Genomic DNA, 24,361 nt, shown 5'->3' with positions numbered 1-24,361 from the left:
TCCAAAACACAACGTAATTTTACGAAGAGAAAGAAAAACACGCATTACAGCTCTGTCTTTGCACCTGGGAACCAGGGGAGAGCGCGAACGCAGTCCCCCACTACCACAAATTATGCAGTCGAGTTTCCCGCATTTGGGGAAATCGCAGGGGTCAGCACACCCGGAGTGCAGGGGATGAGCCTCGCCCTGGGAAAACCACCTGCCTGATCATGGTGTCTCCCCTGCCAGGTAAGTATGCCCCCACCTCCCCGACCACCCGGCCCCACCACAGCGCACGCACCCCCAGCACACGGACACCAGCCCCCAAAGCCCCCCCCCGGGCCCTCCCCACGCCCCCTCCCCGCCCCGAGCTCCGGCCCCGTTCCGAGCCCGCTCCGCGCCCACGGGGGTCTCCAGGGGGGCGGCGCGTGGCGTGGGCGCGGTCCCGGCATGCGGCGCGGCCCCTGATCTGCATGGACACGCCCCCTGATCTGCATGGACACGCCCCCTGATCTGCATGGACACGCCCCCTGATCTGCATGGACACGCCCCTCCTGAGTGCACGGACACGCCCCCTGCTACAGGCCCCGCCCCTCCCGTCTCCCCATGGCCCTGCCCGCACTCCCCGGTCCCGGAGCGGGGCACAGGGGGCGCTGCCGCGGGGGCGCCGAGCGGGGAGCAGCAGCGGGGCGGGGAGCGCCGTGCGGAGCGGGGGCTCTGCCGGGGGATCGCGGGTGGCCGAGCTCCTGGGCACGGCCCTGCCGGTACCTGGGGCACGCAGCCGGCTGCTCACTGCCCCCGGCAGGGTGGGGAATGAATGGGAACGGCAGAAGCGTGCAAACAAGGGTTGAGATAAAGACACTTGAACGAGAGAAAAACGAAAATAATACAACTAATAGCAGTAATACTGATTAAGGAGCCGTTGGGGAGGCAACGGTAACAGACATTGGGGAGGCAAGGCCAACCCCCAGACAAGGACTGTATATCTCGAAACAAGACACTGCAACTCATGATAAGGAAGCGGCAGACGGACAGAGAAACAAACGTAAGGACTATAAATCTCAAAACTGGACATTGGAATTCATTATAAAGATACAACAAACGGAAGAATTGGCAACAACCAGCTCTCGCAATTAAGAAACGTGCCAATTCAGCAGATTCCTGACCTAAGGTGAAAAGTACACTGTGAGGAAGACTCGGGGTCTTCCTCCCAAAGACCCCTGCCCACGTCCCAAAGACCCCTGCCCACAATTCTTGGGAGGCTCTACGCAGGCGCAAGGTGCCAAAAGGCTAATTAGCATGAGAAGCGAGGGAAGGGGGGGATAGGTAAGGAATATGTATAGGCGCTTGTAGAATATTGATAGATTGATTGTATAAATTCAAGACTGCTTTCCGCTTTGGGTATGCACGATAGGTGGAGAGATCCCCCGTGCATCCAGCGCTGCAATAAAGAGTATACCACTTAAAGGAATTTTGGCTTCGATCTTTGAATCAATACAAATAAGTGAAGGGCAAGAGAACTGCTCACCACCAGCTGGCTGGTGCCCAGCTCACAGAGCTCTTCAAGGATGTTTTCCTCAGAGCACAAGAACTCCATCCCCGGGGAAAAAGCAGGCAGGGAGGGCAGACACCGGGGATGGCTGAGCAGTGACCTGCTGGGCAGACGGAGGTGTGAGGAGGAAATGCAGAAGCAGTGGAAGCAGGGGCATGTGGCCAGGGATGGGTACAGGGAAGCTGTCCAGATGTGCAGGGATGGAATCAGGAAAGTCAAGGCATGGATGGAACTGAGCATGGCAAGGGATGCAGGGAGTAACAGGAAGAGATTCTCTGGGTGCATTGCCAAGGAGCGTACCCCCTGCTGGTGGATGGCAGAGGAGGGAACTGGTAACGAGGGACATGGAGAAGGCTGAGGGACTCGACTTCTGTCTCACCCTTCACCACCTGTCACCTGGGGAACCAGAGACCGGTGAGCCTCATGGAGCAGATCCTCCTGGAAGCAATGTTAACGCACATGCAAGACAAGGAAGTGATCTGAGGCAGCCACCACAGCCTCACCAAGGGCAAATTGTGCCTGACCGATCTTGGAGACTTCTGTGATGGAGCAACTGCATCAACTGACAAGGGCAGACCAATGGATGCCATCTACCTGGACTTCTGTAAGGCCTTTGACACGGTGCCACACAACATCCTGATCTCTAAATGGAAGAGATGGATTTGAAGGGTGGTCCATTCAGTGGATAAGGAATTGGCTTGAAGGCTGCACCCAGAGAGTGGTGGCCAACGGCTCCATGTCCAGGTGGAGGCCGGTGATGAGTGGTGTCCCTCAGGGGTCTGACCTGGGACTGGCACGGGGGTTGGAACCAGAAGATCTTTAAGGTCTGTTTCACCCTGAGCTCAGTGGCAGCCCCCGGCCAACTCGCCCCATTTTATTGTTCAGCAGGACGCCCCCTGGGATGGGACACCCCTTTGGGGTCCTTGGGCTTCCCTGGCCGTGTCCCCTCCCAGCTCCCTGTGCACCCCGAGCTCCTCGCTGGCAGGGCCGTGTGAGGGGAGGGCAGGTCCGGGCTCTGTGCAGCGCTGCTGTGCCACAGCCGGCACGTCGGGGCGCTTGGGGCACGTCGGGGCGCTTGGGGCACGTCGGGGCGCTTTGGGAGCGGGCAGGCCGGGGACACGCGGCCCCGACCCCCGGCCGGGCTGCGGGGACCGCGGGACGGGCACCTCGGGCCGGGGAACGCTGCAAACCCGTGTGCGGCCGGCGTCGGGACAGGCCCGGTGCCCCGCGCTGGCCGAGGGGGGCGGGGGAGGCCTGGGGCTGCGGGGCCGGGACCACCGACACTGCGGGACCGGGACCGGGATCGGGGCGGGACCCGCGGGGCGCCGCAAGGCCCGGCGCTAGGACCCAGCGGGGCCGGGGAGCTCGGGCACGGGGGCGCGGCCTGGAGGCGAGGTGGGCGTGTCCATGCAGATCAGGGGGGCGTGTCCATGCAGATCGGGGACCGCGCCGCATGCCGGGACCGAGCCCACGCCACGCGGCGCCCCCCTGGAGACCCCCGTGGGCGCGGAGCGGGCTCGGAACGGGGCCGGAGCTCGGGGCGGGGAGGGGGCGTGGGGAGGGCCCGGGGGGGGCTTTGGGGGCTGGTGTCCGTGTGCTGGGGGTGCGTGCGCTGTGGTGGGGCCGGGTGGTCGGGGAGGTGGGGGCATACTTACCTGGCAGGGGAGACACCATGATCAGGCAGGTGGTTTTCCCAGGGCGAGGCTCATCCCCTGCACTCCGGGTGTGCTGACCCCTGCGATTTCCCCAAATGCGGGAAACTCGACTGCATAATTTGTGGTAGTGGGGGACTGCGTTCGCGCTCTCCCCTGGTTCCCAGGTGCAAAGACAGAGCTGGCGGTGGTGCTTGCTGTGGTACTGGTGTGATTGCGGTCCAAGGGCTCTGGCCGTTTCTTGGGGCTGCCGGGGGCGGTGCTGCAGCCGCTCCATCCCGCAGGGCCCCGAGGACCCCCGGCGCCCCCGCCCCGCTGCCCCGTGGCCGCCGCCTCGCCGGGGTTCGGAGCGCGATCGGGGGCCGCGGGGCGCAGAGGGGGTGCGGGAGGAGCCGAGCGGGCGCCTCGGAGGCTCTCGGGGTCTCTCGCTGGGTGCGGGGCCGCCCCGAGCCTTCCCGTGCCGGGCTGGGGGGGCAGGGGTGGTCCTGTGAGAAGAACCAAGAGGCTGCCCCAAGGCAGAGAAGGGCCAGTCTGAGCCAGCTCTGTGCCCGCCACTGGTGGAGCCAAGCCGATAAGAAACGTTGTTTGTTCTGAGAGAGCAGAGTTAAGAAAGGGGGGAGGAAATAAAAAGGAATAAATAAATAAATAAATAAATAAACAAACCCTGCTGAGCAACAGCAGCTGGGAGAGAGGAGGGAGAAGCAGCCCTGCAGCCCCAAGGTGAGTGCAGCAGGAGGCAGGAGGTGCTCCAGGCTCACAGCAGCAGTTCCCCTGCGGGCTGTGCAGGGAGAGGCCCCTGGTGGAGCAGGCTGTCCCCCTGCACCCATGGGTCCCACATGGAGCAGATCTCCACGCTGCTGCCCCCCTGTGGGTGGAGGAGCCCCCGGTGGAGCAGGTGGCTGTGGCCTGGAGGAGGCTGCGGCCCATGGAGAGCCCCCGCAGGAGCAGGCCCCGGGCCGCAGCTGCAGCCATGGAGAGGAGCCCACGGGGAGCAGGGACAGAGAGGGACCGAGAAGGAGCGGCAGGGACGAAGCCTCAGGGACTGAGCGCAGCCCCCATTGCCCTGCACTGCTCGAGGAGGGGAAGGTGTCTTTATTTGTTGTGGTTGTTTCTCACAGCTCCATCTGGTCAGTAAGAGGTGTTACATGTTATTAATCTGTGGAGGAATGGTTAAGTGAAGTAGGCCATGTGAATGTTGAGCAATTTGGAGGTCGCGAGCTAAAAAAGTATCGAACGCAGCTCATATGAGTCTGGCAGATGGCGGGAAGCCAATCAAGGGACAAAGGCATTGTGTCAGTGTGTGGATGGGAAAGTACCTAAGGCAGGATAACGGTTGAGGGAATGAGGAGCTAGCTGATAAGATAGGGAAATTGCACTAACCAATAGTGAGCTTAGCTTTTGCAATATGTATGAGCTAATTATATTGAATCATATAAAAGACGGCTGAGCTATCCAATAAATCGAAGTTCACTGATCACTCCTATTGAGCGTCTGTGTCTTCCTTCCGTCGACAACATTAATCTCTCTCTGCGGGGTCTGTTTTACCCGTGATAACTGTTGGGTGATCTCCCCATCCTTATCTCACCCCTTGAGCCCTTTGCATCGTATTTTCTCCGCTTTGAGGAGGGGCAGTGAGAGAGCGGCTGAGGTGGAGCTCGGCTGCCCAGCTGGGTAAAATCCCGTGTAAAACCCAGCAGAGTTAAACCACGCTTCCTCCACTGCTCCTGCCCTGTGGGGCCCAGCAGGGTCCATGGCTGCCTCCTGCCCCAGTTTGTGATGCACCAGCAGAGGAACACCCAGGATCCTTCTGGGAGCCAGGATTAATCAAGCTGCCACTCACGGGAACTATAAGATAAGTGAAATTCTATGTGAGAGAGCAATTAGAATGTACCCAGCTCCACCCGGGGGAAGGCAAAGAAGGGGTGGAGAGCTTAAGGGGCCGGCTGGTAGGGGGACGCTGCTGTGGGGGTGTGCTGCAGCTCAGCAGATCAGGAGGAGGAGGTCGATGAAGCCTTCTACAAGCAGCTGGAAGTAGCCTCACGATCCTGGACGCTGGTTCTCATGGGGGTTTTCATCATCTGGACATCTGTTGGGAAAGCAACTCAGCCAGGCAGGTGCAGTCCAAACGGACAAACAATGCATTAGAGATAATTTTCTGATGCAGTTGGTGGAGGAGCTGACAAGGCGGGGGTGTTTCTGGACCTTGTTCTTATAAGCAGATGGGTTTGTTAGGGATGTGAAGGTTGGGGGCAGCTTGGGATGCAGCGACCATGAGATCATGGAGTTCAAGATGGAACTTGGTGGAAGAAGTAAGGCAAAAAATAGGATTGCCACCCTGGAATTTCAGAGAGAAAGTGTGGGGTGGATGAGTGGGCAGTAAGGTGGGTTGAGACCTGGCTGAGCTCAGAGGGTGGCCAGCAGGTCAAGGGAGGTGATCCTCCCCCTCTATTCTGCCCTGGTCAGGCCTCACCTGGAGTACTGTGTCCAGTTCTGGGCTCCCCGGTACAAAAAAGACAGGGATCTCCTGGAAAGAGTCCGGCAGAGGGCCACAAAGATGAGACAGGGCCTGGAGCATCTTCCCTGTGAGGAAAGGCTGAGACCTGGGGCTGGTCAGCCTGGAGAAGAGGAGACCGAGAGGGGATCTCATCAATGCGTATAAATACTTGAGGGGTGGGAGGCAGAGGGATTTGGCCGACCTCAGAGGGATTTGGCCGAGCTCCACTCGCGCTCGTTGCTGGCACCGATCGGTGTCCTCTGTGCCCGGCTGGCTGCCCCGGGCCGTGTGAGCGAGCGGTGCCTCTGCCGGTACAGCGGGACCGGGCGGAGCGGGACCCCCACGGGCAGGCTCCGGGCAGCCCCCGCGGGACAGGAGCCGAAGCGGAGCCCCAGGAACCGCCCGCGGAGAAGAAGGAGGAGAAGAACGCCGCGACCCCAGCTCTGTCTTTGCACCTGGGAACCAGGGGAGAGCGCGAACGCAGTCCCCCACTACCACAAATTATGCAGTCGAGTTTCCCGCATTTGGGGAAATCGCAGGGGTCAGCACACCCGGAGTGCAGGGGATGAGCCTCGCCCTGGGAAAACCACCTGCCTGATCATGGTGTCTCCCCTGCCAGGTAAGTATGCCCCCACCTCCCCGACCACCCGGCCCCACCACAGCGCACGCACCCCCAGCACACGGACACCAGCCCCCAAAGCCCCCCCCGGGCCCTCCCCACGCCCCCTCCCCGCCCCGAGCTCCGGCCCCGTTCCGAGCCCGCTCCGCGCCCACGGGGGTCTCCAGGGGGGCGCCGCGTGGCGTGGGCTCGGTCCCGGCATGCGGCGCGGCGCCTGATCTGCATGGACACGCCCCCTGATCTGCATGGACACGCCCCCCTGATCTGCATGGACACTCCCCCGATCTGCACGGACACTCCCTCTTATTTGCATAGACACGCCCCCTCATCCTGGCGCCCCGCCCCCCAGCAGTACAGCGGCTCCGGCTCAGGTACTTTCCCCCCGTGGCCCCGCCCCCAGCAGCAGCCTGATTTGCATAGCCCCGCCCCTCCCTCTCTGCCCCCGCCCGTCCCGGTGCAGCCGCCGCCCGGCTCAGCTGCCAGCCCCGGCGGAGCCCCGTGGGGCCGCCCCGTTGTGGGGGTCTCCGCACGGCCCCCCCCAGGTCCCCGCGGTGCCGCAGGAAGGAGCCCCCAGGCGCGGTGCCGCTCGCTTTATTGTGCCCCCCCGGGGCGCTGCACGCAGGGGGTGTCCCTGTCACAGGGCCTTGGCTTTCCGGCGCTGGGTGCCCCACAGCAGCAGGGACAGGGCGGCCGTCACGGCCCCCAGGATGCTGCAGAAGGGCAGGACGGGGAAGGCGCCCTGCAAGGAGACACGGGGGTAAGTGGCTCTGCCCACCCCACCGGGCCGTCCTGCGGGGGGGTCCCGTCCCTCAGCCCCCCCGGGGCACCCACCTCGCGCAGGCACTTGTAGCCGTGGAAGGGGCTGGCGCAGAGGCACTGGGTGAAGCCGGGGCCGTCCGGGGCACAGGCGGCGTTCTCGGGGCACAGCCAGGCTGGGGGGGCACAGCAGGAGGTGATGGGGCCAGGCCAGGGCTGCTCCCGGCACGGCCCCACCACGCTGAGGGGACACCAGGGTCCACCCGAGCAAGGGGAGGGGGGGACCCCAGCAGGAGGGTGCTGGTTGTCCCCCACCCCATGGTGTGCAGTGCCCCAGAGGGGGGACACAAGGACACGGGGTGCTCAGGGAGGCCCGTCCCTGTAACCCACGTACCAAGCTCCCCGGAGCTGTTGCAGGGGTTCCTCTGGCCGTGGCAGAGGCGGCTGCTCCCGCGCTCCGTCACCTCCTGCCAGGCGCTGCTCCCGCCTGGGCACTGCAGCTCCAGTGGCACCGTGCTGGGAAGGAGAGCTCAGCACCGGGCACCGTGCCCAGCCCCCCCGAACCCCCCCGAGCCCCCCCTGAGCCCCCCGTACTCACAGGTTCTGCAGGTTCGTGAAGCCCAGGAAGGAGCTGTTGGGGAGGGCTGCCAGGGGGTTCTCCGTCAGGTCCCTGCAAACACACCGGGGGCTCCTTACCCTGCCCACGGGGCAGGTGCAGGCTGCGGGTCCTGCCTGGGGGAGCACAGGCACCCCGGGGTGGTGCCACAGGGGGACAGCGGGGATGGGAACCAGAGCGTGCACGGCCCAGCCCCATCCCGCGGCTGCCCCCAGAGCCCTCTCCCTTCCCCGCTGGGACTCACAGGACAATGACAGGCGCGGCCTCAGCAAACGCAGCGGGCAGGCTGCGCAGGGAGCAGTTGCTCAGGTCCAACCTGGGCGGAGGGAGGGACGTCAGACACCTGCACCCCACTGCGCCCCCCGCATGCTGCAGCCACCCACAGCCCCCCAAAAAATTCCCCACAGCCCCTCACACACACCCCGCAGCCCGCACACAGCCCCCGCAGCCCCCCCCGCCCCTCCCGTACCCGAGCAGGCGCCGCGGGGGTCCCGGATCCAGGCAGCAGCGTCCCCGCAGCTCCGTGCCCAGCTTGGAGGCGCAGAACCGGGCCACGACGGATCCGTTCCGCAGCGGCCCCGGGCAGCTCCCGCAAACCTGCGGGGGGAAACGGTCACGGGGGGCGCGGGCACGGCCGGCACCGGGCCGGTACCGGTACCGGTCCCCCCCCACCCCGCTCACCTCCCCGCCGGCATCCCCGGGCAGCAGCAGCAGCAGCAGCAGGAGGGTGCCCGCGGCCCAGCTCCGTGCCCGCCGCTCGGCTCCGGCTCCGGTCCAGCCCGGCCGGGTCCGGCCGTGCCCCGGGGCAGCGCCCAGCGGGGCGGAACGGCCGCGGGGGGGGCCCGGCGGCTCCGCCATGGGCCGGGGGGCGGCGGGGCGCGGCGACCTGAGCCCGGCGGAGAGGCCGCGCCCCCGGGGCCGGGCGGAAGAGCGGGGCTGCGGGCACGGCCTCGCGCCGTCATCGGTGCGCGCCGCCGCCGCCGCACGTGGGCACAGCGGAGCCGCGCACCCGCTGCCGGCCCCGGTGAGTGCCCGAGCGGAGCGGCCCGGGGCTACCGGCACCGCCCCGGCACCGCCCCGGCACCGCCCCGGCACCGCCGGGCTCCGTGGGCTCCGTGGGCAGGGGCCGGTGCGCGGGGCTAGGGGCGGGGGCCGGCGGTTCTGGGGAGCGGGGGTCCGGTAGGGGTCACGGCGGACACCGGCGCCGGGCACCGGGGGGGCGTGGCCGCGGTGAGGGGACACCGGGGGTGAGGGCGGCGGGGACTCGGGGTGGGGGGCACGGGGGAGGCTCGGGCTGGGGACGGTGGTGCGGGGGGGGGTCTCGGGAAGGGGACGGGGGGAGCGCGGCTTCAGGCTGGGGGCGCGGGGGGCGTGGAGCGGGGCCCCGAGCTGGGGGCACGGGGCTGGGAGCAGCGGCTGGGGCTGGGGGCGCGGGGGGCGGGCGGCAGGGCCCGGGGTTACGGGGACACCGCGAGGCTGCGGGGACGCGGGGGGGGGGGGCGGACCCCCGAGGACGGGCGCAGCGCCCCGGGGGGGCCGCCGGGACCTTGGGCCGGGGTCGGTGGCGGCACGGTCCCGGGGCCGCGGCGGGGCGGGGGGGGGGGGGGGGCGTCCTTGGGCGGGGGGCTCCAGCCCCGTGTTGTGTCTGCGCGGCGCGGAGCGGTGACCTTGGACCCTGCCCGCGGAGCTGCGCCGCGCAGCCTGGGTTGGCGGCGGGCGGTGCTGCCCCCTCGCCTCCTTCCCGGCTCGGGCCCGAGCCAGCGCCGCCGCCCCCGGCCCCCAGCGGGCAGGCCCGGGCGCGGGGCAGGGCTGGAGCCGGTCCCGATCCCGGTGCTGATCCTGCCAAGCACGCCCGGGGCATTCCTGCGGGGATCAGGGGCCGCCGCCCCCCCGCCTTGTCCTCGCGTGCCCCCGCCGGGGCTCCGCGCTCCGCCCGTCCCGGGGCTGCCCTGCCCCGCTCAGGTGCTCGCGGTGCCCGGGGCCGCCCCGCGCCCAGGCAGGGTGTCGGTGCTGTCCGTCTGTCCGGGCTGTCCGTCTGTCCGCCCGCCCTCGGTGCCTGTCCGGTTTGGGTTGGGGACCGGCCGTGCGGGTCCCGCCGGCTGCGGGGGCGCGGGGTGGGGGCGCGTTGGCGGCGGCGTCGGGGGCCGGGGCAGGGCCGGGGCTGGGCCGGTTCCGCCGGGCTCGGCGGGGGCTCTGCGCGCCGCGGGGGCTGGCGCCGGGCGGGCCGGGCGGTGCTGCCGTGCCCTCGGCGCTGCTTGGCAGGGGCCGTGTTTGCCTTGGCCGGGGGACGACCTCCCGGGGCAGGTGGGGGAAGCGGGGGGGGGGTTGGAGGGGGAGGGCTGAGGGATGTCCTGGTGCTGTGCTCCCGCAGGTCCTTGAGGCGGGCTGAGATCAGGAGCGAAGGTCCCCGCGGAGCCTCCGGTGCGGCCGCCGGGGCTCGGCACGCCCATGAGGTGGGGCGGGCGCAGCGGGGGCGTGCGGCCGGGGGGCAGCGGGGCAGCGGCAGGAGCTCGCCATGGAGTTCACGGCGATCGACTACACCATCTTCACGCTGCTGCTGGTGCTGTCCTTGGCCATCGGGCTCTTCTACGCGCTGAGCGGGGGCCGGCAGCGCACGGTGCAGGAGTTCCTCCTGGCCAACCGCAGCATGGGCTTCCTGCCCGTCGCCCTGTCCCTGCTGGCCACCTTCCAGTCGGCCGTGGCCATCCTGGGTGTGCCGGCCGAGATCTACCGCTTCGGCACCGAGTACTGGTTCCTCGGCTGCTCCTACTTTCTGGGACTGCTCATCCCGGCACACGTCTTCATCCCCGTCTTCTACCGCCTGCAGATCACCAGCACCTACGAGGTGAGCCGGGTGCCGTGGGACGGAGGGGGCGCGGGGGCACCTCTCCTGCTCGCAGACCCCACGTCGGGACGGGGGCGCTCCCCTGACCCTGTCTCCCCCCTGCCCCCAGTACCTGGAGCTGCGCTTCAACAAGACCGTGCGCATCTTTGGCACCGTCACCTTCATCTTCCAGATGGTGAGCGGGCGGCCAGCACCTCCTGGCTGTCCTGGGGGGTCCTGGATGTGGGGGCGTGGGGAGGGGGCGCAGGGGGGCTGCAGCGCTGCTGTCCCCGCAGGTCATCTACATGGGGGTGGTGCTCTACGCGCCTGCGCTGGCCCTCAATGCAGGTAAGGGAGCCGGGGGCTGCGAGGGGGCTGTGGGGCAGAGCCCAGCCTGGGGTCCCGCTGGGTCCCACGGCCGCACCGGGCGCCCCCGCGGTCCTCGTTGTTCGTTAATGGCTCCGCTGCTTCCAGTGACGGGCTTTGACCTCTGGAGCGCGGTGCTCACCATAGGGCTGGTCTGCACGCTGTACACCACGCTGGTGAGTCGCTGCCGCCGTGCCCCGGCCGTGGGGCTGCCCCGTGCCCCCCCCAGGCTGTGGTAACGGTGCCGTGCCTCCGCAGGGCGGGCTGAAGGCCGTCATCTGGACGGACGTCTTCCAGACGCTGGTGATGTTCGCGGGGCAGCTGGCCGTCATCGTGGTGGGCGCGCAGCGCGTGGGCGGCATGGCCCGCGTCTGGCGCGTGGCGGAGCAGGAGGGCAAGATCTCGGGCATCGAGTGAGCGACGAGCCCCGGGACAAGCCCCGGTGGGGGGGTGCGGGGGGTGGCCGCCCCCCCCCCGTGACCGCGTTCCCCTCCCCGCAGCCTCAACCCGGACCCCTACGTGCGGCACACGTTCTGGACGCTGGCCTTTGGGGGCGTCTTCATGATGCTGTCGCTGTACGGCGTGAACCAGGCGCAGGTGCAGCGCTACCTGAGCTCCCGCAACGAGAGGCAGGCCGTGCTGTGAGTGGGGTGGGGGCGCAGGGGGGAGCCCCCCGCCGCCAGCCTCTGACGTCTCCGTGGCGCCCGCAGCTCCTGCTACGCCGTCTTCCCCTGCCAGCAGATCGTGCTGTGCCTCAGCTGCCTCACCGGCCTCGTCATGTTCGTCTACGACCGTGAGCACCCGCTGGTGACCGGCGTCTCGTCCGACCAGGTGGCTGCCCGTGCCCCCTCCTTCCCCCCCAGCCCGCCGTGCGCCCCCCAGCACCGCGCTCACCCCGTGCCGGTCCCCAGCTGGTGCTGTACTTCGTGATGGACGTGCTGAAGGACCTGCCAGGGCTGCCCGGCCTCTTCGTCGCCTGCCTGTTCAGCGGCTCCCTGAGGTGGGTGCCGTGGCCGAGGGCTGGTGGGGGGGGGCGTGTGGCCGAGCCCCCCTCCCGCTCGCTCTCCTCCCCAGCACCATCTCCTCCGCCTTCAACTCGCTGGCGACGGTGACGATGGAGGACCTGGTGCGGCCGCACTGCCCCGGGCTGTCGGAGTCGCGGGCCACGCAGTTCTCCAAGCTGCTGGGTGAGCGGGGGCCGGGCGGGGGGCACCGGGGGGGGGGCTGCAGTGCTGTGACACCCCCGCCTCTCCCCCAGCTCTCGGCTACGGGCTGCTGTGCCTGGGGATGGCCTACCTGTCCTCCAAGCTGGGCCCCGTGCTGCAGGTAGGGGATGGGGGGCACCCTGCTGCCCCCCCGGGTGTGGGTGGCCCCCCCATCCCTGCAGCCCCACAGCGGTGCCGTGTCCCTGCAGGCAGCCATCAGCATCTTCGGCATGGTGGGGGGGCCGCTGCTGGGGCTCTTCTGCCTGGGCATGTTCTTCCCCTGCGCCAACCCCGCGGTGAGTCCCGCAGTGCTCCCCACCCTTGCATGGACCCCCCCAGCCCCAGGCACAGCTCCCCCCCCCGTGGGGTGCCGGCCGCGGGGCTCAGTGCTGCGACCCCCCCTCCCCACGCAGGGCGCCATCGTGGGGCTGCTGGCGGGGCTGGCCATGGCCTTCTGGGTGGGCATCGGCAGCCTGGTGAGCAGCATGGGGGCGGCCGGGGGGGCCCCCGCAGCCAACAGCACCGCCCCCTCCCCTGACGCCAACCTCACCGCCACCCTCGCCGCCACCCTGCTCACCCCCACGGCGGCCCCACAGAGGTGAGCGGGACGGGGCTGGTGTGGGGGGGGGGGGCAGGAGGAGGGTCAGCCTCTGGGGGGGGGCTGCTCCATGCCCCCCTGTCCCGCTCTCCCCCAGCCCCACGGGCCTGCAGAAGTTCTACAGCCTGTCCTACATGTGGTACAGCGCCCACAACTCCACCACCGTCATCGTGGTGGGGCTCCTGGTCAGCCTGCTCACCGGTGAGCGCGGGGGCTTGGGGGGGGGGGGGGAAGCCGGGTGCTGCCCCCCCCCCCCCGGTCCCCGCTGACCCCTCCGCCCTCAGGCCCCACCAAGGGCACGGCCGTGGACCCCCGCACCATCTACCCGGTGCTGCCGCGCCTGCTGTGCTGCCTGCCCCCCAAGTGGCGGCGGTGGCTGGGCTGCGGGGTGCCGCTCCCCGCCCAGGTGAGGACCCCCGGCCCCTCGGCCCCTTGGCGTTGGGGGGGGGGGGGGTTCCCGCGGTGCTGCTGCCCCCCGCCCTGTCCCCGCAGGCCGCCGGGCGCCCGGAGCTGACGGTGACGGAGAAGGGGCCGCGGGTGCCCAACGGCGTGGCGGCGGACGTGGTGCCGCGGGCCGAGGAGGAGCAGGGCTACGTGCGCACGGCCGGGCCCCCCGCCTACGCCCTGCAGGAGACGTCCTTCTGAGCCCCCCCCGGCACCGGCACCGGGGCCGCTGTGGGGCTGGGGCCCTGCGGGCGGTGCCGCCACCCCCGGGGGGCTCCGGGAGCGGTGCCGGTGCCGCGGCCTGGCCCCGTGCCCCCCCGTGCCCCCCCGTGCCTTACCGCCCTGCTCCGCGGCCCCCCCCCCAAATAAACCGTTCTGGAGCACGGCGCTCGGTGTGCACCGGGGCTCGCGGGACCCCAACGGGACACCGGGGGTGGGCACCGGGGGGGTGCGGCGGAGAATGGGAGGCGGGGGGGGGGGGGGCAGGGGCTGGGCGGGGGGCGAGGCCCCGAGCCCCGGGGCCGGCAGCGCTGGGGGGAGCCGAGCCCCGGTGCCTCCCGGTGTGCGGCGAGCCCGCTCTGCGCATGCGCAGCCGCGGGGAGGGCGGCGGGGGCGGGGCGGTAGTGCAGGGGGCGGGGCTTAATTAGAGGGGGCGGGATTTATTCAGAAGGGGCGGGGCTTGCAGGCAGGGGGCGGGGCTTACCGGCAGTGGGCGTGGTTACCGGCAGGGGGCGGGGCCTGGTGACGCGGCTGCCGGGCGCTCCGTTCCCGCGGCCATGTCTCCGCGGCGGGCGGCCGAGCTGTACCGGGCCCCGTTCCCGCTCTACACCGTGCGCCTGCACCCGCGCCGCCCCCTCGCCATCACCGCCGGTGGCGGCGGCGCCGCCAAAACCGGGATCCGCAATGGCGTGGTGCGGGGGGGGCGGGGGGGGATGGGGCCTGCGGGGGGGGGCGGGGAGATTGGGGGGGAGGGGAACGGGAGCGGGGTCCCGGGGGGGGGTACTGGGATCGGGGTACCGGGGTACCGGGGTGGGGGTACCGGGGCACCTGGGTACCGAGCCGGGAGGGGGGATTGGGATCGAGGTACCAGGATTGGGGTACCAGGGTGGGGGGACTGGGATCAGGGTACTGGGGTGGGGGTACTGGGGTGGGGGTACCACGGTCATGGGGCTGCGGGGCCGGGATGGGGGTCCTGGGGCTGGGATGGGGGTCTCAGGGTACCGGGTTGGGATAGGGGCACTGGGGTCAGGGCTCCGGGATACCAAGATGGGGGTACTGGGTACCAGGGTACCGGGCAGGGGTGGGGTACAGGGATGGGGGTCCCACAGTTACGGGGCGGGGATGGGGGTCACAGGGTACCGGGCTGGGATGGGGACACCGTGGTAATGGGACTGTGGGGCTGGGATGCAGGTACTGGGGTAACTGGGTACCAGGCTGGAATGGGGGTACAGGGAGGGGGTCACTGGGGTACCGGGGCCAGGAGGCAGGATGGGGATACCGGGGTACCTGGGTCCCGAGGCCAGGATGGGGGCACTGGGACCAGGATGGGGATCCCAGGGCTGGGGGGCAGCCCGGCTGAGCGTGGGGCAGTGCAGGGGCACCGGGCGGCAGCCCCCCCCCCACAGCCCCCTGCGGGTGCAGGACCCTGAGGCCGTGCCCACCCCCCCCCCCCCGCAGCATTTCCTGCAGCTGGAGCAGGTGGGGGGGCAGCTCAGCGCCTCGCTGCTGCACTCGCACGACACCGAGACCCGCGCCACCATGACCATGGCGCTGGCGGGCGACTTCATCGCGGCGGGGCAGGACGCCGACTGCCACATCCTGCGCTTCAGCCTGCAGCCCCCCCCGGGGCGCAGCGCGGCCGGGCGGGACGGTGAGGGCCTGCACCCCCCCTGGGGCGGGGGGCGGCGGCGGGGGGAGGACAGCACGGGGCCGGGGGCTCCCCGCGGGGCTGTCAGGGTCAGCGTCGCCTTCCCCGCAGCAGCCGGTGGGGAGAAGGGGCCGCGGAAGAGGAAGGGGCCCAGCGCGGCGGCGCAGGGCGAGACGCAGAACCAGACGAGCGAGGTGACGGTGGAGAGCCTGCACAGCGTCCGCACGGATTTCAGCCCCGACGCCCTGCAGAAGGCCGTGCGCTTCAACGCCGACTGCTCCCTGCTCGTCACCGGGGGGGCCGACGGCTTCCTGCGCCTCTGGGAGGTGGGCGCGGGGCACGGGACCGGGGCCGGGGGCACTGCTGTGCCGCCGCGCCGTGCGGCTGGGGGGGAAGCCCTCACCCACGGGCTGCTCTGTGCTCACAGTTCCCCAGCATGAAGAAGACGCTGGAGTTCAAAGCCCACGACGGGGAGATCGAGGACATCGCGCTGGGCCCTGACAACAAGGTGGGGGGCGGCTGGGAGGCGGTGGGCAGCAGCCTGTCCCTGCCCCTGCCCCGGCCCCGCTGCTGGAGTGCTCCTCGCACCCCCTCTGTGCAGGTGGTGACGGCGGGACGGGACTTCCAGTGCTGCGTGTGGCAGCGGGACCAGCTGGTGACGGGGCTGTGCTGGAACGAGAACCTGCCCGGCATCCCCGACAAGGCGTACCGCTACCAGGCCTGCCGGTGAGCACCCCGACGCGTCCAACAGGGGCTGGGGCTGGGGCTGGGGAGGGGGCGGCCCTGGCCCCCCGCAGCGCCCCAGTCCTGCCGCTGGGCTCGGCGGTGGCGGTGCTGTGTGGGGACGGTGCCGGCACGGGGTCAGCGTGCGCTGTCCCACGGCAGGTTCGGGGCGGTGGAGGACAACGCCGGGGCGCTGCGGCTCTACACGGTGCAGGTGCCCCACAAGCGGGAGCGCCGCCCGCCGCCCTGCTACCTGACCAAGTGGGACGGGAGGAGCTTCCTGCCCCTGCTCACGCGGCCCTGCGGCAGCGAGGTGGTGTCCTGCCTCTCCGTCAGGTACGGCGCGGGGCTGGGTGCGGGCACGGTGCCGTGCCGGCCCCGCTCACCGCCACCCCCCACCTCCGCAGTGACTCGGGCACGTTCCTGGGGCTGGGCACCGTCACGGGCTCCGTGGCCATCCACATCGCCTTCTCGCTGCAGGTGAGCAGGGGCGCGGGGAGGGGGCACGGGGAGGGGGCGCGGGGGCCGCCCTGCCCCTTAGGGCTGGGGTGAGCGTGCCCCCTCCCTGCTGCCCCTGCAGAGGCTGTACTACGTGAAGGAGGCGCACGGCATCGTCGTCACCGACGTCGCCTTCGTGCCCGAGAGCCAGCGCGGGCGGGAGCTGCTGGCAGGGAACGAGGCCGCCCTGCTCAGCGTGGCTGTGGACAGCCGCTGCAAGCTGCACCTGCTCCCCGGCAGACGTAGGTGGCTCAGCTCCTGCCCCGCCGTGCGCAGCGGGGCCACACAGCCCGTCCTGCAGGCGCAGGAGGCAGCGGGACCCCCGGGCACCCCCCTCAGGCCCTGCTCTCCCCTGCAGGCTCCCTCCCTGTCTGGCTGCTGCTGCTGCTCTGTGCCGGGCTGATCGTGGCCACCATCCTGCTGCTGCAGCTCGCCTTCCCCGGCTTCCTCTAGGCCCCGGGGCCGGGACTGCCCCCTGCGGCACCCCCCGGACTGTGGAGCAGATGAGGGACCCGGACCTGGACCCAGACCCAGACCTGGCCGTCCTGCTGGTGCTGGGCTGTGGGGAGCGTGCTGGGCTGCAGTGCGGTGTGGGGCCGGCCCCGGGGCGCAGCGTGCCGCCGGCTGGGCTGGGTCCAGCGCCCTGCCCACTGCCATTAAACCCGGAGTGTGAAGGCAGCGCCGGCCCCGTCTGTGCTGGGGGGTGGCAGGGGGCACAGCAGCTCAGCCCACGCCATGCTCGTGCTTTGTTGGCCCTGCCTGGCTCACGGCCACGCTGCTGCAGGGTGAGCGCGTTTATTGGGGGTGTCCGGCACCGTCCTGCTCCGCAGCCCCTTCCCCATCCCCCTCCAGCTGCTGGAGCTCCTCGCCGTGCTCGAAGACGGCGGTGATGAACTGGGTGAAGACGCGGTCCATGAAGGTGCCGTGGCGGGGGAAGAGGCCCTCCAGGAAGCCGATGTGGCCGCCGTGGGCCGTGACCAGCAGCGCCACGTGGGGCAGGCGCCAGGCGGCCTCCACCGGGATGGCTGCGAGGTGCCAGGGGGCGGGGGTCAGCCGCTGCCACCCCCCAACAGGGCCAGCTCCAGCCCCCCCCCAGCCCCACTCACCGTGCAGGGGGCAGAAGGGGTCGTCGGAGGCGTTGAGGCAGAGCAGGGGCACGCGGACGCGGTGCAGCTGGCGCGCGGGGCTGGCAGCCTGGTAGTACTCGCGGCAGCTGCTGTAGCCGAAGGCAGGCGCCGTGTAGCGCTCGTCGAACTCCCGGATGGTGCGAGCCTGCAGCGGGGGCACATCGGGCGCTCAGCCCCAGGCACGAGTGCGGACTGCTCCGAGAGCAGCCCTGCACGGGGCTGGGGGGTTCTGGAGGGCAAAAAGCTCAGCACGAGCCCGCAGCACGCCTGCAGCACAGAAAGCTGACTGCGTCCTGGGCTGTGCCAACAGAATGGCCAGGGGGCAGGGAGGGGGCTGCCCCCTCCGCTCTGCCCCCGGGAGCCCCCACTTGGAGCACTGCGTCCAGGTCTGGGGCTCCCAGCACTAGAGGAGGTTGAGCTTTTAGAACAGGTCCAGAGGAGGGGCACAGAGATGATCAGAGGGCTGGGGCACCTCTCCTGCGGGCTGAGAGAGCTGGGGGCGTTCAGCCTGGAGAAGAGAAGGCTCCGGGGAGACCTCGCAGCAGCTTTTTGGTGCTTAAAAGGGGCTTAGAAAAAAGATGGAGAGCAGCTTTTTGCTTGGGTGGATAACCATAGGAGAAGAGGGAATGGCTTTGAACAAGGCAGATTTAGGTTAGAGGTTAGGAGGAAATGCTTTAGAAGGTGGTGAGGCACTGGCACAGGAGAAGCTGTGGGTGCCCCATCCCTGGAGGTGTTCAAGGCCAGGTTGGACGAGGCCCTGGGCACCCTGATCTGGTGGGTGGCATCCTGCCCATGGCAGGGGGTTGGAACTGGGGGGGCTTTGAGGTCCCTTCCAACCCAAGCCATCCCGTGGCCAGGTGGCACTTGGGCCCTGGGGGTGGGCTCCACCTGCAGGATGTGCTCCACGTCCACCTTGTCCCCGATCACCGCCCGGTGCCTGCAACGAGCCTGGGTCAGTGCCAGGGGTGCCGCTGGTGCCCCCGGTCCCAGCGTGTAGCCCCGTGTAGCCCCCAGCCCCACCTCTGGATGAGCTGGCAGAGGCTGGCGGCCAGGCGGCGGTTGAAGAGCAGGGCGTTGAGCGGCTGCTCCAGCGACGCCGTCGTCTCCAGGGGGTCCCAGCAGGGGGACGCGGCCATGGCCGCCACCAGCCCCGCCGCACAGCCCCTCCGAGCCAGGTAGTTCAGGAGCTGCATCCTGTGCCAGCACCGGGGTCAGGGGGGGTCACGGCCGCCTCCATCACCCTGGGGCGCCCGCCCCGTCCCCTACCCGCCCAGGGAGACGCCGGCGGCCAGCAGCGGGGCGTGCGGGTACCGGCCCCTGATGTGGGCGATGGCCGTCTCCAGGTCCTCCGTGTTGCTGGCGCAGAAGGTCCGGGGGGTCTGGGCGGGGGGGGCACAGCCGGGTTTTGGCCCCGCAGCACCCCGGCCCCGCAGATGGGGGGGCTTGGGGAGGGTCTCACCAGCAGCTCCTCGCCCCGGCAGCCCCGGTTGTTGAGCACGACGGCCCTGGGGGAGAGCGGCTGTCAGGGGGGAGGGTGGCGGGGCAGTGGGGCAGCTCCCCCCCCCCGGCACTCACCTGTACCCGGCGCGGGTGGCCCCGCGCACCATGTGCAGCACGTAGCTGGCCTGGCTGCTCCCCGCCAGCCCCGGCAGCAGCAGCACCGTGGGGCAGGCGGCGGGCAGGGCGCTGCCATCGGCCCAGTCCAGGATCAGCTGCCCGCCGTCAGGTGTGCGGATGGACTCGCTGCGGGGTGGCTGTGTCAGGCACGGCTCGGCCCAGTACAGCCCAGTACAGCCTGGTACAGCCTGGTACGTCCCGGTACAGCCCAGTACAGCCCAGTACAGCCTGGTATGTCCCGGTACAGCCCAGTACAGCCCAGTACAGCCTGGTATGTCCCGGTATGGCCCGGCACAGCCCAGTACAGCCCAGTATGTCCCAGTACAGCCCGGCAGAGCCCGGTACAGCCCGGTATGTCCCGGTACAGCCCGGTACAGCCCGGTATGTCCCAGTACAGCCCGGTATGTCCCGGTACAGCCCGGCCCGGCCCCACCGCGGGCTCACCTGCGGTAGCGGACGGCCGGGCAGGACTGCAGCAGGGCGCGGAGCACGGTCTGCAGGCGGCCCTCGGGGCACCAGGCCGTGGGGCGGAACGGGGCCCGCAGCGCCGGGCAGCGCCGCCGCAGGAACGCCACGAACCGCGGGCCGCCCGCCAGAACGGGGCGCTGCGGGGACGGCCGGGGGGGTCAGGGGGGGGTCAGGGAGGGGTCGGGGGGGGGTCAGAGGGGGTCAGGGGGGGGTCGGGGGGGGTCGGGGGGAGGTCAAGGGGGAGGTCAGGGGGGGGTCAGAGGGGGTCGGGGGGGGGTCAGGAGGGGGTCGGGGGGGTCCCGCCGCCGCCGCCGCCGCCCCCTCCCCGCCCGGCCCCGCGCCCACCTTCGGCGCCCCCACCCAGCAGAGCCCGAGCAGCGCCGCGGCGGCGGCCGCCAACAGCAGCGGGGGGAGGGCGGCGGCACCGAGCGGCTCCTCCGGGAACATCGCGAACGGGCCGAGCCCGGGCCCCGCCCACCGCCACGGCCACGCCCACTCGGCCACGCCCCTACCCGCCTTGGCCCCGCCCCGGGCCGGGCGTGTGCAGCGCCGGCGGCCATCTTTGTGCCGGGCACACGGGAGGACAGCGGTTAACCCCTGCGCTGCCGGCGCGGGAGGCACCCGGCGGGGCGGGGCGGCCACGTGGCCCCGGGCGGGGCGCGCTCCTCGAGCGGCCCCGGGAGGCTGAGCCCGGGGCTGGGGGAGCGGCACGGGGCGGTGGGGGGCTGCGGGGTGTGCCCGGTGCCGTGCGGGTGCCGCCGTCCCGCTGTGTCCCGGGCACACGATGGGGACCCCGCGGGCGGCCCCGCTGCTGCCGCTGCTGCTGCTGCTCCCCGCAGCCTGCGCGGCCCCGAGGGACGGGGGGCACAGGTACGGGGGGGGGGGGGGCTGCGGGGGGGCACGGCCGGGCTGTGGTGTGGGTGAGATGTGGGGGGGGTGGGGGCACAGGGACACAGCTCGGGGCTGCGGTGTGGGTGTGTGGGGCCCCGCTGCTGCCCCCACCCAGCGGCACAGGTGACCCGGTGATGGACCCCCCCCCATTGCCCCCCCCCAGGTCAGAGGCTCCCCCAGCCACGAGGCCCGATCCTGGTCCTGACCCGCTGAGCCCGGAGCCCCCCGCGCTGCAGTGAGTGCCTGGGGGGGGGGGGGAGGGGGGGACACCCAACGGGGGGGCTGCGGGGCACAGGCAGTGCCTGGCTGGCCGCGGGGCAGGGGAGTCGTGGGGCAGGCTGTGGGGCAGAGGCAGTGCACGCACCCCCAGCCCCGATGCCCCCAGGCTGCTGCGGAGCGCGGTGAGGAGCCTGGGGCAGCCGGAGCAGGACGCAGAGGACATGACACGGGAACAGGGTAAGGACAAGCAGCATCCGTGGGGCCGGGGTGCCCCGGGGGGCTGGGACAACACGTCCCCAGCCCCACAGAGCCTGGCCCCAATGCGCTCCGCACCCCACAGCCCTGCTGTACCTCTTTGCCCTGTATGACCACGACCGGAGCGGGCGCCTGGACGGGCTGGAGCTGCTGCAGCTGCTGGGAGCGGTGCTGGCACAGGGGGGCACGGGGCAGCCCAGCCCTGAGGCGGTAGGTGCAGGGGGGGTTGCACCCCAGGGGGAGTTGGGGGAGCGGGACAGGCTCTCACCCTGTCCCCATCCCCGCAGGTGGCTGTGCTGGTGGACCGTGCCCTGGAGAGGCAGGACCGCAGTGGGGACGGGCTGCTGGACCCCCCCGAGCTGCTGCTGCCTGGCTGGGAAAAGGGACCCCCAGGGGAGCCGCTGGTGGGAGCGGGGGTTGGCCAGGAGGGGATGGTGGGGGGACACGTGGAGGGGCCCGGGGGAAGAGTGGAGACACCCACAGTGGCTGAGGAGATGCCTGCAGTGGATGCGGGGGCAAGCAGCCCAGAGCCTGGCCCAGCAGAGGGGCAGGGGCTGCCAGACAGCGCAGCCCACCCAGAGGGGCAGGGAAACCCTGGGGCTGGAGCTCCCCAGGGTGAAGTGATGGAGGGCGAGGGAGCCCCTGAGAACGGAGCCCCCGAGAATGGAGCCCCCACAAATGAAGTCCCCAGGGCAGAGGCAGCCCCTGCTTGGGAGGACCCTGGAGAGATGTAGGTGGTGGGGGGCTCCAGGGGGGGCTGTGACCCTGGTGCTGTCATGGGTCCCTGCCCCGTGCTGGCCCCACAGGCTGTGGGGTGCAGTGCCCCAGCTGAGCAATGGTTTGGGTGCCTGCTTGGGTCCCCTGCATGCCTTGGGCAGGGCCAGCTGCAGCAGGTCCTGGGGGGCCACGACACGCGTTTTCTCCTGTACCACTGTGGGACGAGGAATACAGCAGCTGCCCCCCACGCTGTGCTCCCTGCGGCGACACTGGAGGGGTGGGGACGTGGGGCTCCCAGGGCCTGGCACCAGAGACGGCAGTGGGGTACCCAGGAACTTTATTGGGAGCGGGGTGAGGGGGGCCAGGCTGCGGGGTGGGGGGCAGCGGCAGCCGCAGGTGGGGCTCAGACGATGCCGTCGTAGCCCTGGATCCCGCACTTCCTGCCCGCGATGCGGCAGCCGAAATTGAGCGCGTCCTGAAGGCTCTGCCCTGGGGACGGGGGGAGGTGAGGGGAGGGGGGGTGCCGGGGGGCAAGGGGGGATGCAGGGGGACGCAGCCCCCCGGCTCTGCGGGGCCATGCCCACCTCCTGAGAGCGCAAAGATGACGGCAGCGTTGAAGGTGTCCCCAGCCCCCAGCGTGTCCACCAGGGTCTCTGGGGGGCAGGCGTCTGCGTGCAGCAGCTCCCCGCCGGGCCCCATGGCATCGGCCCCCTCCTCGGCCCAGGCGCAGATCAGCGTGGCCCTGTGGGGAGGGGGCGCCGGGTGGGACCCCCGGACCCCCAGAGCTGGTCCCCACCCCACGCCCCCTCCTGTCCCCATGTCCCACCGCCAGCCTGTGCCCCCTGCCCTGTCCCGTGCCCCCCAAAGCCCCCCAACACCCCCAGCCCCCCATCGCAGCCCCTTACCCTGGCTGCACGCGGCCGCGCAGCCCCCGCAGCGCCTCTGGTGCCGAGCGGTACCCAAAGTGCTTGGCCAGGTCCTTGCTGATGAACACCTGCGGGGGGGTCAGCGCCCGGGCACGGGCACGGCCCCCCCCCATGGCCCCCCGTGCCCCGGGGTGACCCCGACCCCGCGGGGCAGCTCCAGGCCCCGCCCCCAGCCCCAAGCCCCGCCCCCAGCCCCCACCCAGGCTCCTGGCCCCGCCCCCCCGCTGACCACGCCCCATATCCCTGGCCCCGCCCCATAGCCCCGCCCCCAGCCCCAGCGGACCAATCGGGGGCGGGGCGGGGCGGGCCGTACCACGTCGCCGTGTGCCAGCAGGGGGAGCAGCTCCTCCCGCGGCTTCTCCACCTCCACCGAGGTGCGGATGCGGCGTGCGGGCGGCAGGGCCCGGTTGTGCTCCTCCACGCGCTGCATCATGCGCAGCTGCTCCGCCGCGTTGCGGGCCTGTGGGTGCAACGGGCACGTGACTGCACGGCCACGCCCCCCCACAATGGCCCCGCCCCCTGTCAGTGGCCCCGCCCCCCTCCGGCCCGGCCCCGCCCCCTGTCGGTGGCCCCGCCCCCCGGTCCGGTCCCGCCGCACCTCCCAGTGGATCCAGCGGAACTGCTCCAGGTCGATGCGCTCGAAGTCGCGGGCGGTGACATCGGGCAGGTTCCTGCGGGACCGGCCGTGAGGCGGGGCCGGGCACGGCGGGCCCCCCGCGGACGAAGGGCAGCCCCGCGCCTCGACTCTGCCCCGGGCAGAGGTCCCCCCGGGTGAATGATTAACGGCACCGCCGTGCGCCGGGGCGACCCGGGGGGCAGCGTGGGGCCGTGCCGCCGTCCTGCGGTGTGAGACGCGGCCGGGTGCTGTGCTGCCGCCAATCACGGCGGTGTGTGGGGGGGGGTGATTGGGGGCTGCGGAGCCCGGGGAGGATTGGCAGCGATTGTGTGTGCGGAATCACGGGGAATCACCCGGTCGGGCTGCCCTGGCGGCTGTGCGGGGCGCGACACCCTTACGTGTCGTAGAGCACAATGGTCCGGGAGCCGCTGGCGGCGTTGACGACGCAGCAGGCGCATGGCACGTCCCCGCGGGGCTGCCAGGCCACGTGCGTCACGTCCACACCCCGGCGCTGGAAGTCGGCCACGATGAAACTTGGGGGACAGAGAGCAGGGTCAGGGCGGCCACGCACCCGCTGGCGTGCAGGATGGTGCGGGTGCCCCGGCTGGCGCTGGCGATGACGACGGAGGTGGGCATGCGGCCGCCGGGCTGCAGCACCGCGTGGCGCACGTCCACGCCGCGGCGCCGCAGGTCTGCCAGGACGAAGCTGCCGGGGCGAGACACGGGGGCCGCTGCAGCGTCACGGCGGCCCCGGGACCCCCCCCCCCCCCGGGCCGTGGGGATCCCCGACCCCGTCCCCGCAGCCACTTACTCGGCAGCGTGCCCGGGAGCCAGCGAGCCCATGAAGGCGCAGGGGGCTCCCAGCAGCGCCAGCACCGTGCACGAGTTGGAGGCGTTCCCGCCCCGCTGCCACCGCTGCGACAGGCACCTGCAACGGCACGGCGCGGCCCGGCATAGCACGGCGCGGCTCGGCTCGGCTCGGCTCGGCTCGGGAACAGCCCAGCCCAGCCCGGCCCGGTACAGGCGGCGCGGTCCCCGCGGTACCTGGTGTCGGTGTCCTCGGCCGGGTAGGCCTCCACCACGCTGATGATGTCGAGGCACACGAGCCCCACGCACAGGATCCGCTTCTCCGCCGCGGGGTCCCGCAGCGCCCCCCCTGCCCCCGCTGCCCCCGCCGCCCCCGCTGCCATCGCTGCCGCCGGGCTCCGCGCCGCGCCCCGCTCCGGGACGGCTCCGCGCCCGCCACGCCCCCCGCCCCGCCCCCCGCCACGCCCCGCCAATCAGAGCCCAGCCCTCCAGAGAGGGGCGTGGCCTATGGGAGGGCGGGGTCAT

At 71.1% G+C, this 24,361-nt stretch overlaps 6 protein-coding genes and 3 non-coding genes across 15 annotated transcripts; 4 read left to right on the top strand and 5 right to left on the bottom strand.

Moving 5' to 3' along the window:
• Positions 1 to 72: 72 nt before the first annotated feature.
• LOC119716693 (U1 spliceosomal RNA) lies at positions 73 to 236 on the bottom strand. Its single transcript, XR_005265143.1, has one exon. It is a non-coding gene; the product is annotated as a U1 spliceosomal RNA (small nuclear RNA).
• A 2,942-nt stretch (positions 237 to 3,178) lies between these two features.
• LOC140002314 (U1 spliceosomal RNA) lies at positions 3,179 to 3,342 on the top strand. Its single transcript, XR_011808664.1, has one exon. It is a non-coding gene; the product is annotated as a U1 spliceosomal RNA (small nuclear RNA).
• Positions 3,343 to 6,140: 2,798 nt separating this feature from the next.
• Positions 6,141 to 6,304, bottom strand: LOC140002313 (U1 spliceosomal RNA). The gene has a single exon (XR_011808663.1). It is a non-coding gene; the product is annotated as a U1 spliceosomal RNA (small nuclear RNA).
• A 567-nt stretch (positions 6,305 to 6,871) lies between these two features.
• On the bottom strand, positions 6,872 to 8,590 carry ATRAID (all-trans retinoic acid induced differentiation factor). The gene is made up of 7 exons (XM_072036699.1): positions 8,350 to 8,590; positions 8,138 to 8,265; positions 7,913 to 7,984; positions 7,651 to 7,722; positions 7,447 to 7,568; positions 7,128 to 7,228; positions 6,872 to 7,035 (listed from the first exon to the last, which is right to left on the bottom strand). Exons 1-7 carry the CDS (start codon positions 8,524 to 8,526, stop codon positions 6,931 to 6,933), a joined length of 777 nt encoding a protein of 258 aa, XP_071892800.1. The 5' UTR covers positions 8,527 to 8,590; the 3' UTR covers positions 6,872 to 6,930.
• On the top strand, positions 6,914 to 13,492 carry SLC5A6 (solute carrier family 5 member 6). 4 transcript variants are annotated; one of them, XM_072036689.1, is made up of 16 exons: positions 6,914 to 7,053; positions 10,040 to 10,513; positions 10,623 to 10,688; positions 10,789 to 10,840; positions 10,967 to 11,034; positions 11,117 to 11,271; positions 11,359 to 11,499; positions 11,569 to 11,689; positions 11,770 to 11,858; positions 11,933 to 12,045; positions 12,117 to 12,184; positions 12,273 to 12,359; positions 12,477 to 12,661; positions 12,759 to 12,862; positions 12,946 to 13,067; positions 13,154 to 13,492. In XM_072036689.1, the coding sequence occupies exons 2-16, from the start codon at positions 10,184 to 10,186 to the stop codon at positions 13,304 to 13,306; spliced, it is 1,854 nt and encodes a 617-aa protein (XP_071892790.1). In that variant the 5' UTR covers positions 6,914 to 7,053; positions 10,040 to 10,183; the 3' UTR covers positions 13,307 to 13,492. The 4 variants fall into 4 exon arrangements, with proteins under 4 accessions (XP_071892790.1, XP_071892789.1, XP_071892792.1 ...); XM_072036688.1 differs by lacking the exon at positions 6,914 to 7,053 and adding an exon at positions 8,553 to 8,692; XM_072036691.1 differs by lacking the exon at positions 6,914 to 7,053 and adding an exon at positions 9,283 to 9,630.
• Positions 13,493 to 13,822: 330 nt separating this feature from the next.
• On the top strand, positions 13,823 to 16,871 carry PREB (prolactin regulatory element binding). Of its 3 annotated transcripts, none has more exons than XM_072036693.1 (9): positions 13,823 to 14,016; positions 14,783 to 14,975; positions 15,084 to 15,298; positions 15,400 to 15,480; positions 15,574 to 15,698; positions 15,858 to 16,031; positions 16,103 to 16,175; positions 16,276 to 16,435; positions 16,552 to 16,871. In XM_072036693.1, the coding sequence occupies exons 1-9, from the start codon at positions 13,882 to 13,884 to the stop codon at positions 16,644 to 16,646; spliced, it is 1,251 nt and encodes a 416-aa protein (XP_071892794.1). In that variant the 5' UTR covers positions 13,823 to 13,881; the 3' UTR covers positions 16,647 to 16,871. The 3 variants fall into 3 exon arrangements, with proteins under 3 accessions (XP_071892794.1, XP_071892793.1, XP_071892795.1); XM_072036694.1 differs by having other exon boundaries at positions 13,824 to 14,016; positions 15,087 to 15,298; XM_072036692.1 differs by having other exon boundaries at positions 15,087 to 15,298; positions 15,400 to 15,698.
• A 61-nt stretch (positions 16,872 to 16,932) lies between these two features.
• Positions 16,933 to 19,907, bottom strand: ABHD1 (abhydrolase domain containing 1). The gene is made up of 9 exons (XM_072036695.1): positions 19,751 to 19,907; positions 19,382 to 19,542; positions 18,896 to 19,063; positions 18,780 to 18,825; positions 18,587 to 18,699; positions 18,341 to 18,514; positions 18,209 to 18,257; positions 17,300 to 17,465; positions 16,933 to 17,218 (listed from the first exon to the last, which is right to left on the bottom strand). Exons 1-9 carry the CDS (start codon positions 19,850 to 19,852, stop codon positions 16,989 to 16,991), a joined length of 1,209 nt encoding a protein of 402 aa, XP_071892796.1. The 5' UTR covers positions 19,853 to 19,907; the 3' UTR covers positions 16,933 to 16,988.
• Positions 19,908 to 20,045: 138 nt separating this feature from the next.
• CGREF1 (cell growth regulator with EF-hand domain 1) lies at positions 20,046 to 21,734 on the top strand. The gene is made up of 5 exons (XM_072036698.1): positions 20,046 to 20,275; positions 20,460 to 20,531; positions 20,682 to 20,752; positions 20,856 to 20,980; positions 21,058 to 21,734. Exons 1-5 carry the CDS (start codon positions 20,190 to 20,192, stop codon positions 21,502 to 21,504), a joined length of 801 nt encoding a protein of 266 aa, XP_071892799.1. The 5' UTR covers positions 20,046 to 20,189; the 3' UTR covers positions 21,505 to 21,734.
• A 73-nt stretch (positions 21,735 to 21,807) lies between these two features.
• Positions 21,808 to 24,267, bottom strand: KHK (ketohexokinase). 2 transcript variants are annotated; one of them, XM_072036697.1, is made up of 8 exons: positions 24,074 to 24,267; positions 23,841 to 23,957; positions 23,601 to 23,735; positions 23,012 to 23,084; positions 22,727 to 22,873; positions 22,393 to 22,481; positions 22,072 to 22,229; positions 21,808 to 21,976 (listed from the first exon to the last, which is right to left on the bottom strand). In XM_072036697.1, the coding sequence occupies exons 1-8, from the start codon at positions 24,217 to 24,219 to the stop codon at positions 21,891 to 21,893; spliced, it is 951 nt and encodes a 316-aa protein (XP_071892798.1). In that variant the 5' UTR covers positions 24,220 to 24,267; the 3' UTR covers positions 21,808 to 21,890. The 2 variants fall into 2 exon arrangements, with proteins under 2 accessions (XP_071892798.1, XP_071892797.1); XM_072036696.1 differs by lacking the exon at positions 23,601 to 23,735 and adding an exon at positions 23,428 to 23,562 and having other exon boundaries at positions 24,074 to 24,261.
• Between the last annotated feature and the right edge of the window lie 94 nt (positions 24,268 to 24,361).

Source organism: Anas platyrhynchos, chromosome 3, assembly GCF_047663525.1.
Source record: "Anas platyrhynchos isolate ZD024472 breed Pekin duck chromosome 3, IASCAAS_PekinDuck_T2T, whole genome shotgun sequence".
In the NCBI taxonomy this organism is placed as follows: domain Eukaryota; kingdom Metazoa; phylum Chordata; class Aves; order Anseriformes; family Anatidae; genus Anas; species Anas platyrhynchos.
The sequence above is the reverse complement of the archived record's forward strand: the minus strand, read 5'-3'. Positions and strand labels throughout refer to the sequence as shown.

What these genes read in the sequence shown, in the direction of transcription:
- ATRAID (XM_072036699.1), bottom strand. Translation starts at nt 8,526, where the DNA reads ATGGCGGAGCCGCCGGGCCCCCCCCGCGGCCGTTCCGCCCCGCTGGGC. An exon ending in CCCCCGCGGCGCCTGCTCGG is followed by an intron (nt 7,985 to 8,137) that starts GTACGGGAGGGG and finishes CCCTCCGCCCAG; the next exon opens with GTTGGACCTGAGCAACTGCT. An exon ending in CAACAGCTCCGGGGAGCTTG is followed by an intron (nt 7,229 to 7,446) that starts GTACGTGGGTTA and finishes GTGCCCCCCCAG; the next exon opens with CCTGGCTGTGCCCCGAGAAC.
- SLC5A6 (XM_072036689.1), top strand. Translation starts at nt 10,184, where the DNA reads ATGGAGTTCACGGCGATCGACTACACCATCTTCACGCTGCTGCTGGTG. An exon ending in GCAGTTCTCCAAGCTGCTGG is followed by an intron (nt 12,046 to 12,116) that starts GTGAGCGGGGGC and finishes CCTCTCCCCCAG; the next exon opens with CTCTCGGCTACGGGCTGCTG. An exon ending in GGGTGCCGCTCCCCGCCCAG is followed by an intron (nt 13,068 to 13,153) that starts GTGAGGACCCCC and finishes CTGTCCCCGCAG; the next exon opens with GCCGCCGGGCGCCCGGAGCT.
- PREB (XM_072036692.1), top strand. Translation starts at nt 13,882, where the DNA reads ATGTCTCCGCGGCGGGCGGCCGAGCTGTACCGGGCCCCGTTCCCGCTC. An exon ending in GCTTCCTGCGCCTCTGGGAG is followed by an intron (nt 15,299 to 15,399) that starts GTGGGCGCGGGG and finishes CTGTGCTCACAG; the next exon opens with TTCCCCAGCATGAAGAAGAC. An exon ending in TACCGCTACCAGGCCTGCCG is followed by an intron (nt 15,699 to 15,857) that starts GTGAGCACCCCG and finishes GTCCCACGGCAG; the next exon opens with GTTCGGGGCGGTGGAGGACA.
- ABHD1 (XM_072036695.1), bottom strand. Translation starts at nt 19,852, where the DNA reads ATGTTCCCGGAGGAGCCGCTCGGTGCCGCCGCCCTCCCCCCGCTGCTG. An exon ending in CCGGCCGTCCGCTACCGCAG is followed by an intron (nt 19,064 to 19,381) that starts GTGAGCCCGCGG and finishes GCCACCCCGCAG; the next exon opens with CGAGTCCATCCGCACACCTG. An exon ending in CCCCTTCTGCCCCCTGCACG is followed by an intron (nt 17,219 to 17,299) that starts GTGAGTGGGGCT and finishes GGCACCTCGCAG; the next exon opens with CCATCCCGGTGGAGGCCGCC.
- CGREF1 (XM_072036698.1), top strand. Translation starts at nt 20,190, where the DNA reads ATGGGGACCCCGCGGGCGGCCCCGCTGCTGCCGCTGCTGCTGCTGCTC. An exon ending in GGACATGACACGGGAACAGG is followed by an intron (nt 20,753 to 20,855) that starts GTAAGGACAAGC and finishes CGCACCCCACAG; the next exon opens with CCCTGCTGTACCTCTTTGCC. An exon ending in GGCAGCCCAGCCCTGAGGCG is followed by an intron (nt 20,981 to 21,057) that starts GTAGGTGCAGGG and finishes CCATCCCCGCAG; the next exon opens with GTGGCTGTGCTGGTGGACCG.
- KHK (XM_072036697.1), bottom strand. Translation starts at nt 24,219, where the DNA reads ATGGCAGCGGGGGCGGCGGGGGCAGCGGGGGCAGGGGGGGCGCTGCGG. An exon ending in GCTCCCGGGCACGCTGCCGA is followed by an intron (nt 23,736 to 23,840) that starts GTAAGTGGCTGC and finishes TCGCCCCGGCAG; the next exon opens with CTTCGTCCTGGCAGACCTGC. An exon ending in TCCGCTGGATCCACTGGGAG is followed by an intron (nt 22,874 to 23,011) that starts GTGCGGCGGGAC and finishes TTGCACCCACAG; the next exon opens with GCCCGCAACGCGGCGGAGCA.